The sequence below is a fragment of the Pimephales promelas genome, chromosome 6, assembly GCF_988280905.1.
Source record: "Pimephales promelas chromosome 6, fPimPro1.hap1.1, whole genome shotgun sequence".
Taxonomy (NCBI): domain Eukaryota; kingdom Metazoa; phylum Chordata; class Actinopteri; order Cypriniformes; family Leuciscidae; genus Pimephales; species Pimephales promelas.
The window spans coordinates 2,841,650-2,854,509 of record NC_142774.1 but is presented as its reverse complement, the minus strand read 5'-3'; the positions used below and the strand labels follow the sequence as shown (position 1 = coordinate 2,854,509).

The window sequence follows — 12,860 nt, the reverse complement described above, 5'->3', positions numbered from 1 at the left end:
TTCAAACAGACTGTCGCTGAAGACGATTTGACGATCTTTCACGTTTGCAAGGCGCCCTTATATACTTGCAGGTCGCACGTCAATGATACACGGTAATGATTCACGGACCGTCGCCGGTCAATATGATTGCCGTGATTTGATAGTGATTTCAGACACCTGTCACGCCTGCGGACGTTCCCCAAAGCATCATCAACACAGTGCAAGTTCCCTTTCGAAAGGGAACTACATTCATCATCCGTTCACAGTTCACAAGGTTTCTGGGGCAATGAGAGCTAACCTTTAAACACAAGAAGATACTCACCTTTATGAAAGGAAGCCATTGTCAGTTTTGACAGTCCAGTTCATTCACAAACCAGTTCAGAGGACGAGTTCCCTTTAGAGGTAGAGAATAAACAAATTAGCCATTAATTTTACTCAAAAAAGCTTTGTTTTCTCTATGTTTCAAATACATGTAAAATATTCCACAGCATTTATGATTTGTTTAAGAGATCAAATTGACCTCTTGACTTTTAACTGTCAAAGCATATGTAATGGATACTATTGTGTTTCCCTACAAATTATATGAATCACCTTAGAATCACAAGCTGTTTCCCAAAAAAATATCAGTCAAGGGGTCAAGTCAAGTCACCTTTATTTATATTGCGATTTTTATAAAACAGATTGTATCAAAGCTGCTTCACAGTGTAACATGAAAATAATACAACTTAATAATGTCCACCTTATATTAGACAGATCAATAATATTGTTGAATATTAAATGTCACACTGTAAACTCATATTTTGAAATAAATCACACCTGCTGAGACTGAAGAGAGGAGAGAAAATGGCAGGAGGAGACTGGACAAAAGAGGAGCGGAGAAGATTTCAGGGGGAAACTAGACATAATTTGGGGAATCAAAAGGTGGTGAGAGTATGAGAATAGATACTATTTTGTAAATATATTTTCTGTCCTGGGTGTGGCTATGACAAGTAAAGTTTGAGCATATTATTTGCAAACCACAATTGATTAACTGATTAAAAACAAAGTAGTTGATATGCTGTGTTGTTTTTGTTGTTAAGTAGCAGTAATATGCAGTTGTTAGCCGTGTCCACTGTATTATTTGTTGGTTTTCATGAGACCCCCCTTGAAATAACAAATCAAAATTGTCGGGAGCCGCCACTGTCTACAAGTGCTCTGAAGTTATTAATAAAGTTTCATCCTTGACAATGTTGGAGTCCTGGTCAAAGCCCAAATTACTCAACTATGCCTACACACAAATCAATTTTAACCACACAACTGTAACACACACACATCATTCATGTTTTTGACATAAAGAGAGTGATGAGGATCATTATGAGCAGAAAGAAGATCTTACCTGATGTAATCTGATATAGTGAACCTCAACGGACACGATGGACTGAATAAAAAGTGTGTGCGTACTGAGATGATATAGTGAAGTTATCTGTCAATTATTCTAAAGAGGAAATATAATATATTTTACTTCCTCAAATTCAAAATACATCTTTCCACACAATGCTACACAACAAAATCTCCAATGTTAAACCAACACTGTACAGATCATGCACATTCACCTAAAGGATAGTTAAGAACACCTGTTCAATTTCAATTCAATGCATTTATGGGTGTGGTCCTGGTCAAGACAATCTCCTGAATGTCAGAATGGGAAAGAAAGGTGATTTAGACGGGCCGGTCTGAGTATTTCACAATCTGCTCTTACTGGGATTTTCACGCACAACCATTCCTAGGGTTTACAAAGAATGGTGTGAAATGGGAAAAACATCCAGTATGCGGCAGTCCTGTGGGCGAAAATGCCTTGTTGATGCTAGAGGTCAGAGGAGAATGGGCCGACTGATTCAAGCTGATAGAAGAGCAACTTTGACTGAAATAACCACTCGTTACAACCGAGGTATTCAGCGAAGCCACAACAGACACAACCTTGAGGCGGATGGGCTACAACAGCAGAAGACCCCACCGGGTACCACTCATCTCCACTACAAATAGGAAAAAGAGGCGACAATTTGCAAGAGCTCACCAAAACTGGACAATTGAAGACTGGAAAAATGTTGCCTGGTCTGATGAGTCTCGATTTCTGTTGAGACATTCAGATGGTAGAGTCAGAATGAGAACATGGATCCATCATGCCTTGTTACCACTGTGCAGGCTGGTGGTGGAGGTGTAATGGTGTGGGGATGTTTTCTTGGCACACTTTAGGCCCCTTAGTGCCAATTGGGCATATTTTAAATGTCATGGCCTACCTGAGCATTGTTTCTGACCATGTCCGTCATGTCCCCATCCTCTGATGGCTACTTCCAGCAGGATAATGCACCATCTCACAAATCTCGAATCATTTCAAATTGGTTACTTGAACATGACAATGGGTTCACTGTACTAAAATAGCCCCCACAGTCACCAGTTCTACTAGAAAGACTCAGGAGAATAAATACTGTAACAATAAATAGATTTATTGATAGCCCAGCAAGCAATAAAGTTATTTGGTGTTGGCCCCGCCCATAGCTCGCAATCCAAGGGTCCGGACACTGCACTTCCTGCCTGAAGACGAAGGCAGGGGCGCAGCTGACCCCTGGGAGGTATAGGAAGGGACCATCCTGGTGGTGGTGGGAAGGATGGAAGGGAAGGAACCATCTTGGAGGTGGTGCGGAGGATGGAGGTCAATGAAAGCTTCAGCATCTGCAAACTCAAACATGTGTAAGTACCGCAAGTATTAGACACTTTTATACCGCAAGTATTAGACATGATTGGATAGATGAAAAGGTAATAATTAACGCTAAAGCTTCCAGATCTCAACCCAATAGAGCATCTTTGGGATGTGGTGGAACGGGAGCTTCGTGCCCTGGATGTGCATCCCACAAATCTCCATCAACTGCAAGATGCTATCCTATCAATATGCGCCAACATTTCTAAAGAATGCTTTCAGCATGTTGTTGAATCAATGCCACGGAGAATTAAGGCAGTTTTGAAGGTGAAAGGGGGTCAAACACAGTATTAGTATGGTGTTCATAATAATCCTTTAGGTGAGTGTATGATCACTCTGAGTGTTAACTCTGTGTTATTTTTTTTCTTCGAAAAACTGCTGGATTTTGACATTAAAGGGATAGTTCACTTTTAAATTAATTTTTGATATGTTTTATCTTACCTCAAGGGCATCCAAGATGTAGGCGTCTTTTTTTCCCACAGTATTTTCAATTTTGACATTTTTTGGTCAAACCGTTGTTGTCGGTTCACCTCAAAGAGCATGCACAGAGAAGTCCAAATTAAACATGATTTAATGACTCGTGAATGTAAGTACACACTGATGGCCTAAGACACGAAACGAGCGGTTTGTGTGAGAAAACGAACAGTATTTATATCGTTTTTACCTCTTGTTAACAGCCGTTGAACTGATCTGAATCAGATGTCCAACTGAACTGAACTGAACCGTCCCCAGACGTTATGCCGGAAGTGATCTCTTGTGCATCTACGTCACTCATTGTTTACACAGAGATTTCGGAAGTTTTACCTTTCACTAAACATATTTAGATATATCGTATCTATCGTATATCTATCGTATCTCTGGTAACCAATGATCTTAAACTTCAGACTAGCGAGAGAGAAAACACTACTCTATTATGCCATTCCAGACTCTGTCTACGAAGCAAAGTAGCAGAGTCTGGTATTACCAGGCTAACACATGGTTTTAGGGTGAGTAAATCATGGGGCATTTTCATTTTTGGGTGAACTATCCCTTTAAGATGGGATTTCTGAGATCTCTTTCTTTTGGGGTTTAACAGAGTGCTGTTAGTCACTTCTGCTATGTTTATGTGAGAACATCAGTTCCCAATTGATCCTATTTGTATAACTTCTTTATTTGAGAAGCCTTAGGGCATGCGTGCCTTTTTCTTCTTTTTATTGTTTAGATGAGGAGGCTGAGTACGCCATTGTATATTTTGTTTCTCTCTTTTTTTATTTATTGGGAAGTTCTTTTCTATTTTTTTGCTTGCAACCTGTTTGGTTGTTGTTCCTAATTTCTCTCTTTTTTTAAAAAAGAAATTGTTTGTTAAAACCACTAATAACACCATAAAAGCAATCTAAAGAACAATAAAATAAAACATGTTTGTCATGTAACATGATTCTATTTTTTTTTAATGTGTTCATAATTGTCTGAATTCTATCGGTCGGAAAGGCATCTCAGGGCTGAAATTAACATGATTTTAAAACAAAAAGTCATTCATTCCAAAATCATTTATTAAACAACTCCAAAACAAAAAGCATTTTTAAAATGATGGGTTGTAAAACAGTAAAGTTTCATGGTTTCACATGTTCAAGTTTGTGTTTCTTGAGTTTGACCACGGAAGGGTGAGTAGTTTGAATGTTACTTCGAGTGTTAATATTGAGGTAAGTTGAGGCAACATGATGCATTTGTCTATTTTTTTATGAAGTATTTATACATATAAGATCTATAACAAAAACAACAACAATAGAACTTTTTCATGATAAACTCAATTTAGTATATAAATATTTATTTATTTATTATTACTGAAAAAAATAAAAAATAGGCCTATATTATGAGTGCAATAAAATACAAACCTAAAATCCTAAAACAGTAATTTGGATATATACAGAGGTAAAGACTGACAACAATCAGCCTCCAAAAGGGAGACCAAGCAGAGAAAGTCCAGAATAAATGTAGCCTGTTAAAGCGGCTGAACCAGAACAACACTCGTCACACTCGAGTCAATAGAGGGGTTGATGTGAGTTGACCTGCTCTTAGACCAGTCTCTCTATGAAGCACCCTATGAGCCTAGTGACGTGCACAAAGAGAGGAGGAGTAAACACTGTTCAAAATTGCTTTCTCCTCATTAACGTGACGTCATTACCAATGTCTGGACCAGACGATGCATTGATTGTGTTACGTCCTATGGTGTTTTTCATTTTATATTTTTGAACATCGTGTGTCAAGCCACTAGGTGGCAGTAGTGGTAATTTTTCTACCTCCTTCTTCTCTGCAGGTAAAGCCAGGTGAGGGCTCTCACCTCTTCTGATCACTGCTCGGTTGGGATCGTTCAAGGTAAAGATCTCCGCTGAAGGAAGGCATGTTTTCTGCTGGTTTGCTTTGTTTGTTGTTGATGTACTTTGCTGCTGCTGTTGTTTGATTGTGGATCATTACAAAGCTTATTTTACTTATCCTGTTAGTAGCTAACCTGTTGTGATTTATCACAAAACTTACCCATTTTATCACTTTTTGTTGTTAAACGCTTGTTTAAATAATGTTATGTTGATGTAGACACTTTTTATTTGCTGAACCCAATTGTTAAATGTTGATGTTTCTCTTGTAAATATTGTATATGACCAAACTTGGAAGTTCTTTGTAGATATTTGGTAGATATTTGCAACTTTCCCAATGTTATATGATTTTGTGTGTGTGAGCAGTTGTACAATATCTAAAAAACAGGAATATTAGAGTTTAGAGACACGACATAAACATCTACAAAGTATTGCAGTAACAATAAGAGCTTTGTATAGGTAGGTAACTATTTCAGTTATCTCTATTTGAGTTTGTCACTTTCAAGGAGAACTGTGAAGAGATTGACGACAACCGTATGAAAATGCACAATGGCAGCGAAGCCATGGAAGTGCAGAAATCACAAGCTTTTATTTAAAGTTCATGAAATGTTGTTTGATTGCTGCAGAGTCACCGGTAATACTGTAATTCTGCAGTATCCATACTGTGAATTATTTAACTGTTTGTCTGTAAAATGAAATGCAGTACATTTCTATGATTTCAATTTACTACATCATTATGGTTACTTTAAATTCACTCTTTTTGTAACTCCAATAATGAGTCAAAGTAATTGGATTGAAAATTCATTATTTAATTTATTTCAAATCTTTTTTTTTTTAGATTTATTAGGTACTTGGAAACATATTGAGAGTCTCTTAAGTGGAACAAATATTGCATTTGGTGCCATTTTCTCAGCTGACTGGACTGAAAAATATATTGCATTTGAAAAAGACAAAACATGAAGAGTTCAAATGCATAAGCCTCTAAGTGCCATTTGAAATTTTCTTCTAAAATTATCATTTTTATCAAGCTTGTATATTTAAGTTCAGTAATTTAACTTAAATGGCAATGAAGATTACCTATTAATTGTCATTTAAGTGAAATTACTGAACTTAAATACACAAGCTTGATAAAAATGGTCATTCTAGAACAAAATTTCAAATGGCACTTAGAGGCTTTTGCATCTGAACTCTTCACATGTTTTTGAAAAAAGTATTTTTCCCCATGTACTGTTCATAGATGATGTTAATGTCCAGACAAATAACTTGTTTCAGGCTTGTAATGTAGAACATGTTGATTGTTCTAGGATGAGGAAAGTGGAGTGCATTGTTTTATATATTGCCATAGATAGCCTCTCCCTGGTTAGTGTTGAAGTGTAGGTTCTGATAGATTGGATCTGATTGGCTCTTTGACTTGATACTGGATTTCTGAATAGCGGCGTAGGATCTGTCATCAGGAGCGTGTGCATAAACACCGGTGGCCTGAATCACAAACACAAACTGTTATTCAATTGCTAATAAAGTAAAGTGGTTTATAAAGTAAGCAGAAGTTGTGTGTTTGTGGTGGCTCGGATCTTATGATGTTCCTGTGTGCCACTCACCGCCTCGTTGTGACGCTCATTGTATATAGATGTCGATGTAGCTGTAAAATATCCTGAAATAAAGCAAAGAATATGGATTATTTTTTTCGGTGAAATTAACTTCCAAAAATATATATTTCGTTTTGTTTTTGTACGTTATATTTGAATATTAACACACTTGATTGCTTGACCCTCTTTCTCCATTGACAAGTGACCAGTCCAACTGAAGATATGATCAACGTAACAACCAGTCCAGCAGAGGCATAGAGAATAAAGTGCACAGGCACTGGGAATATATGGTGCAATTAAAAGTTCAAGTTAGATATTCATGACACCTGTTTATTATATAGAGGACTTTTAGGTCATGACATTTTTATTCGCATAGTGACGAAAGAAATTGGGAACAGTTCGCATAACTTAAACAAGACATGTAAAATGTCAATGTATTTATAAAGGGGCTGCAACTCACCTGCATGTTTGCCAGCTGGACCAGATGATTTGACAAAACCTTTAAAAGGAGTAGACAACATCTTCTGTTAAGCCTTAAAGTGGACCTATCATGCAAAATACACCTTTACATGGTGTTTGAACATAAAAGTGTGTCCATTGTGTAAAAAAACACCCTAAAATCATAAAAAATCCACCCACTTCTTTCCAATTCGTACGAATTTTACGAGGTGGCTAATTCGTATGACCTCACTCGTACGAATTAGTACATATTTTACGAATTAGCCAATTCGTATGAAATTGTACGAATGACCTACCCCTGACCCCGCCTCTAAACGTAACCGTCACACGGGTTTAGACAAATCGTACGAATTCGTACGAGTGAGGTTGTATGAATTAGTACGAATTAGCCACTTTTGAATCACTCGTACGAATTCATACGTATTGGTCGTGAGAGCGTAGCCATAACCAGTGTCTCAAAATCTGTTCCAGTATACTGTGATGTCACAGTAGGACAAGTGTTGATTGGTGACGATCTCTTCCTTATTAGCATAGACCCCGCCCTGAGTGAGTCCGCCATGTTTATATCGTCGCTAGAGTAGCTAGTGATACAATTCTCAAAAAAATGGGTCAATACCTGTTCATCATCCACTTTTATATCCAGAACGTGTACACTCTAAAAAATGCTGGGTTGTTTTAACCCAAATTTGGGTCAAATATGGACAAAATGTTTTTAATTAAATTTTTTAACCACACATTTGGGTTTGTCTATATTTGACCCAAAATTGGGTTAAACCAACCCAGCATTTTTTAGAGTGAGTATCAAAAATAGACGTCGATTTCGAGACTGTAAAAACTATGGACGCAACTTTCTGAAGAACAGGTTTGAGGCTGTTTATGGGGGGTATGGGCGGTGCCATACTGGGAAATCTTGGGAAATACAAAATAGAAATGTTCAGAATATAATAATATTCTGAATAATATATAATATATGAAAGGGTATTTTGAGCTGAAACTTAACAGACACACCGTGGACAAATGAGAGATTGAGGTAAGATAGAAATGCAGGCATTAAAATGTTTGTACCTGTTGATGTCAGTGAGTGTGCACTATCCTTAGTGCTTGAAGATATGGAAACTGAGTGTCTTGGTGTAGTCTGTCCTATTTCAGCACCTGTCCATGGATTTGTTTGTGTTTCCGTCGTCTTAAGATGAGTCACCTCTTCCAAGTTTTTTGTGTTGTCTGTTTGTAAGTTTTAGAGAAATGTCAAAGACATATCTACGGAGCCCCTCTTGTCCCACTTTGGTAAAAAAAAATTAATTATAACTATCTTGTGGCCTCAAGATAGTAACTCGTGGCCTCAAGATACTAACTCGTGGCCACAAGATACTAACTCGTGGCCTCAAGATATTAACTCGTGGCCACAAGATAGTAACTCGTGGCCTCAAGATACTAACTCGTGGCCTCAAGATACTAACTCGTGGCCTCAAGATAGTAACTCGTGGCCTCAAGATAGTAACTCGTGGCCTCAAGATACTAACTCGTGGCCTCAAGATACTAACTCGTGGCCTCAAGATATTAACTCGTGGCCACAAGATAGTAACTCGTGGCCTCAAGATACTAACTCGTGGCCTCAAGATACTAACTCGTGGCCTCAAGATAGTAACTCGTGGCCTCAAGATAGTAACTCGTGGCCTCAAGATACTAACTCGTGGCCACAAGATACTAACTCGTGGCCACAAGATACTAACTCGTGGCCACAAGATACTAACTCGTGGCCTCAAGATAGTAACTCGTGGCCACAAGATAGTAACTCGTGGCCTCAAGATACTAACTCGTGGCCTCAAGATAGTAACTCGTGACCTCAAGATAGTAACTCGTGGCCTTAAGATACTAACTCGTGGCCTCAAGATACTAACTCGTGGCCACAAGATACTAACTCGTGGCCACAAGATACTAACTCGTGGCCACAAGATAGTAACTCGTGGCCTCAAGATACTAACTCGTGGCCTCAAGATAGAAACTCGTGGCCTCAAGATACTAACTCGTGGCCTCAAGATACTAACTCGTGGCCACAAGATACTAACTCGTGGCCACAAGATAGTAACTCGTGGCCTCAAGATACTAACTCGTGGCCTCAAGATAGTAACTCGTGGCCTCAAGATAGTAACTCGTGGCCTCAAGATAGTAACTCGTGGCCTCAAGATACTAACTCGTGGCCACAAGATACTAACTCGTGGCCTCAAGATAGTAACTCGTGGCCACAAGATAGTAACTCGTGGCCTCAAGATAGTAACTCGTGGCCACAAGATAGTAACTCGTGGCCTTAAGATAATAACTCGTGGCCACAAGATAGTAACTCGTGGCCACAAGATAGTAACTCGTGGCCTCAAGATAGTAACTCGTGGCCTCAAGATATCTTGAGGCCACGAGTTATTATCTTGAGGCCACGAGTTACTATCTTGTGGCCACGAGTTATTATCTTAAGGCCACGAGTTACTATCTTGTGGCCACGAGTTACTATCTTGAGGCCACAAGATAGTTATAATTAATTTTTTTTTACCAAAGTGGGACTAAAGGGGCTCCGTACATATCTGCATTTCTGGGATCATCCTAAATGTTGCTTAAATAACTTTCTTAGCCATTTAATATGAAACAAACAACCTTCATTTCTGTCTCACACAGGCAAAATTAGGCCTAATAAGGTGCCTGTCATTATTACCTACTGTTACATGGACTCTCTGGTATGTGTCGAATCCAAATCTCTGCACTCCACAGTAGTAAACCCCAGAGTCGGACTCCTGTAGATCAGCGATGGTCACGGTGAATGTTCCTGTCCCGGAATCTTCTAGTTTGTATCTCCCTTCAGGTGATCGATCAGATTGAACTAAAACATCTCCGTATCCACAGGGATCTCTGCAGAAATACTTTATGTTGTTTGAAGCCATTATATGAGAACAAGAAATGATGACGTGTCTTCCGATATATCCCGGAATTTCACCAGTAGTTGAAGTCTTAAATTCTGTTTAAGGAAAATATGATTTTTTACGATCAGTTCCTCTTACTCTTCGGTTTCAGTTATTCAATTGCAAATGTCACTTACGGTTACACCTATTGTCTATTATTGTCAACATTATAATAGGAAGTGTGATGGCTTAACAACCACTGCATTTATTGACTGTGAATGTGAATGTATTATATTTACAGCACAAATTCAAACAGATATAGTAGAGAAATAATATGTTCAGAGAAATTTGACTGAGCACATATTTATGACATTTAAATATAAATATTTTAAAAACAGCAAAAACCCCAGTGTTAAAATAACACTCGTGGGTGTTTATTTAAGACATAACTCAAGAGTGTAAAAGTGTTAAAATGAGAGTCTTAAATGAACATTGAAGCAGTGTTAAAGTTAATGAGATAATTATTGAAGATACATGCAGTTTACAAGCACAATCACCAAAGGATAAATCACAATTTGAAGTCACCATTATGGTGATCAGGGTGTGCTTTGGGCTTTTGTCCCTTAACTTTTTAACAATAGCTTTTTGGGCTGCTGTAATGGAGTTGTAACAGCCAATAACAAACAAGCAAAGAGAATGATGTGTCAGTGGTGTTGGATTTGTTTTGACATACTCATCATTTGACCCGAATCACAGAGCTAATATATTGCCTAATCTCTGAGTTAGGTTTACTGATTACAGCATCCTTGTGATTCTACAGTATTAGATCCAACATTTTCAATATAATCCAAAGAAATTCTTAAAATATGTTTTAAAAATGAATTAAGAATTAATTAAACACTGTTTTTTTTTGTATTTCAGTGATTTTAGCTGCGCATATAAAAAATGTCTGGCTAGTTTGCATCATCTGATTGGCCTTTATAGCCTGTATTGGCTGACAACAATCGTACATCTTTTGAGAACTTACCCGACAGAAACATCCAGAGCCAGAGAACACTGAAGAACTTCATTTTGAGTAGGGATCCCATTATGGATGGTTTAGTCCAGTTTTAGCTTTCTAAGCTTTAATATTGATGTTAGGAGCTCTTTACCATCAAGAGCAATAGTAAACATGTATCTCTGTATCCTCCTGTGCACTCATTCTCACACATACGCTGGTTTCAAGACACCCACAGACTCCCATCCAGAAGCTGACCACTTCCTCTTGAGTAACTTTTGGTTTGAATTGACATTCCCCTTTTACGCAGGACGAGGGTAAGTCAGGTCCCAGATAGCAGGAAACTATCAAAACTTTAATGTGTTTAGTAGACACCAAAGACCCCAAACTGGTCAAACCTGAGTCCAACTAAAGCAAACACTGATCAAACATGCTCAATAAATCATCAACATCTAAATCTCCGTTAAATGGGTAGTTCAGTTTGAAATTAATTTTTGATATGTTTTAGCTTACCTCAAGGGCATCCAAGATGTAGGTGTCTTTGTTTCCACTGTATTTTCAATTTTGATATTTTTAGGTCAAACCATTCGTGTCTATCACTATCAGTCATATAATGCAGGTCTATGGTCACCACCTCAAAGAGCATGCACAGAGAAATCCAAATTAAACATGATTTAATGACTCGTGAATGTAAGTACACACTGATGGCCGAAGACATGAAACGAGCGGTTTGTGTGAGAAAACGAACAGTATTTATATAGTTTTACCTCTTGTAACCACGCCACGTCCAAGTGATCTGAGGACGCGGGCGCTTTGTGGCTGTGGTAACAAGAGGTAAAAAAAACTAGGGATGTCCATATCCAATCAAGTGCGAGGCGTCACCATCTCAGCGGCGTGGCGTGTCCGTTTTTATTTCAAGTCCCATGTTAACAAATTAGAGCTTGCAGACTGCCACTCGAAAAACGTGTGCATGCTAGAAATAGAGCCAACGCCTATTTTTCACGCAACACTCAAGCGTGTTGGAAGAGATTCCAGGCAAATTAGAGTAGGAAAAGATGTTTACATGTTATTTTGTAAACTAATACATATTAATGAATTACATTTTGATGGTTGAAAGTCTAGGTTTTGACACAAATTCCGATATAAATATAATTTAAATTAATAATATAATTATTAATAATAAATAATATAAATAAATAATATAATTTAAAATAAATAAATAAATGTAAATTTTCAAATATTGCATCTATCAATATAGAACGAAATATTCTGAGGTCTTTTTTTGCTGTCAATACACCTGACAGTGTCTTTTTCAGTATATTTATGCTTACTTTTTTTTGAAATAGGCTCATTTTACCACTCCCCCAGAGTTAAACAGTTGGGTTTTACCGTTTTCGAATGTATTCAGCCGATTTACAGTTGGGTTTTACCGTTTTCGAATGTATTCAGCCGATTTTCTGATATTTAGAAGAATATCAGTAACCAGACTATCAGTAACCAGGAAAAAAATATACTATGGAAGTCAATGAGACCAGAAACTGTCTGGTTACTGATATTCTTGTAAATATCAGAAAATCGGCTGAATACATTCGAAAACGGTAAAACCCAACTGTTTAACTCTGGGGGAGTTGTAAAATGAGCCTATTTCCAAAAATTCGTATCCCTTCAACATTATAAGATTGATGACAACAACATTGCCATAGCAAACTGTGAGATATGTAAACTTGGGATCTCAAGAGGTGGAAAGAAAAAGGCTACATTTAACTAAACAAACCTGATACGGCACGTCAAAAACAAACACCCAACACACAGCGAGTTTACCCAGGCAACCCAGCCGAAAGCGAGACAACAGGTATTTTTAGCTATACAAAA

At 37.8% G+C, this 12,860-nt stretch overlaps 1 protein-coding gene across 1 annotated transcript; it reads right to left on the bottom strand.

Annotated features, from left to right (window-relative positions):
• Window positions 1-6,228: 6,228 nt before the first annotated feature.
• On the bottom strand, window positions 6,229-11,216 carry LOC120487801 (CMRF35-like molecule 9). Its single transcript, XM_039684197.2, has 7 exons — window positions 11,019-11,216; window positions 9,808-10,107; window positions 8,172-8,327; window positions 7,108-7,146; window positions 6,817-6,924; window positions 6,660-6,712; window positions 6,229-6,540 (listed from the first exon to the last, which is right to left on the bottom strand). The coding sequence occupies exons 1-7, from the start codon at window positions 11,077-11,079 to the stop codon at window positions 6,391-6,393; spliced, it is 867 nt and encodes a 288-aa protein (XP_039540131.2). The 5' UTR covers window positions 11,080-11,216; the 3' UTR covers window positions 6,229-6,390.
• Window positions 11,217-12,860: the final 1,644 nt, after the last annotated feature.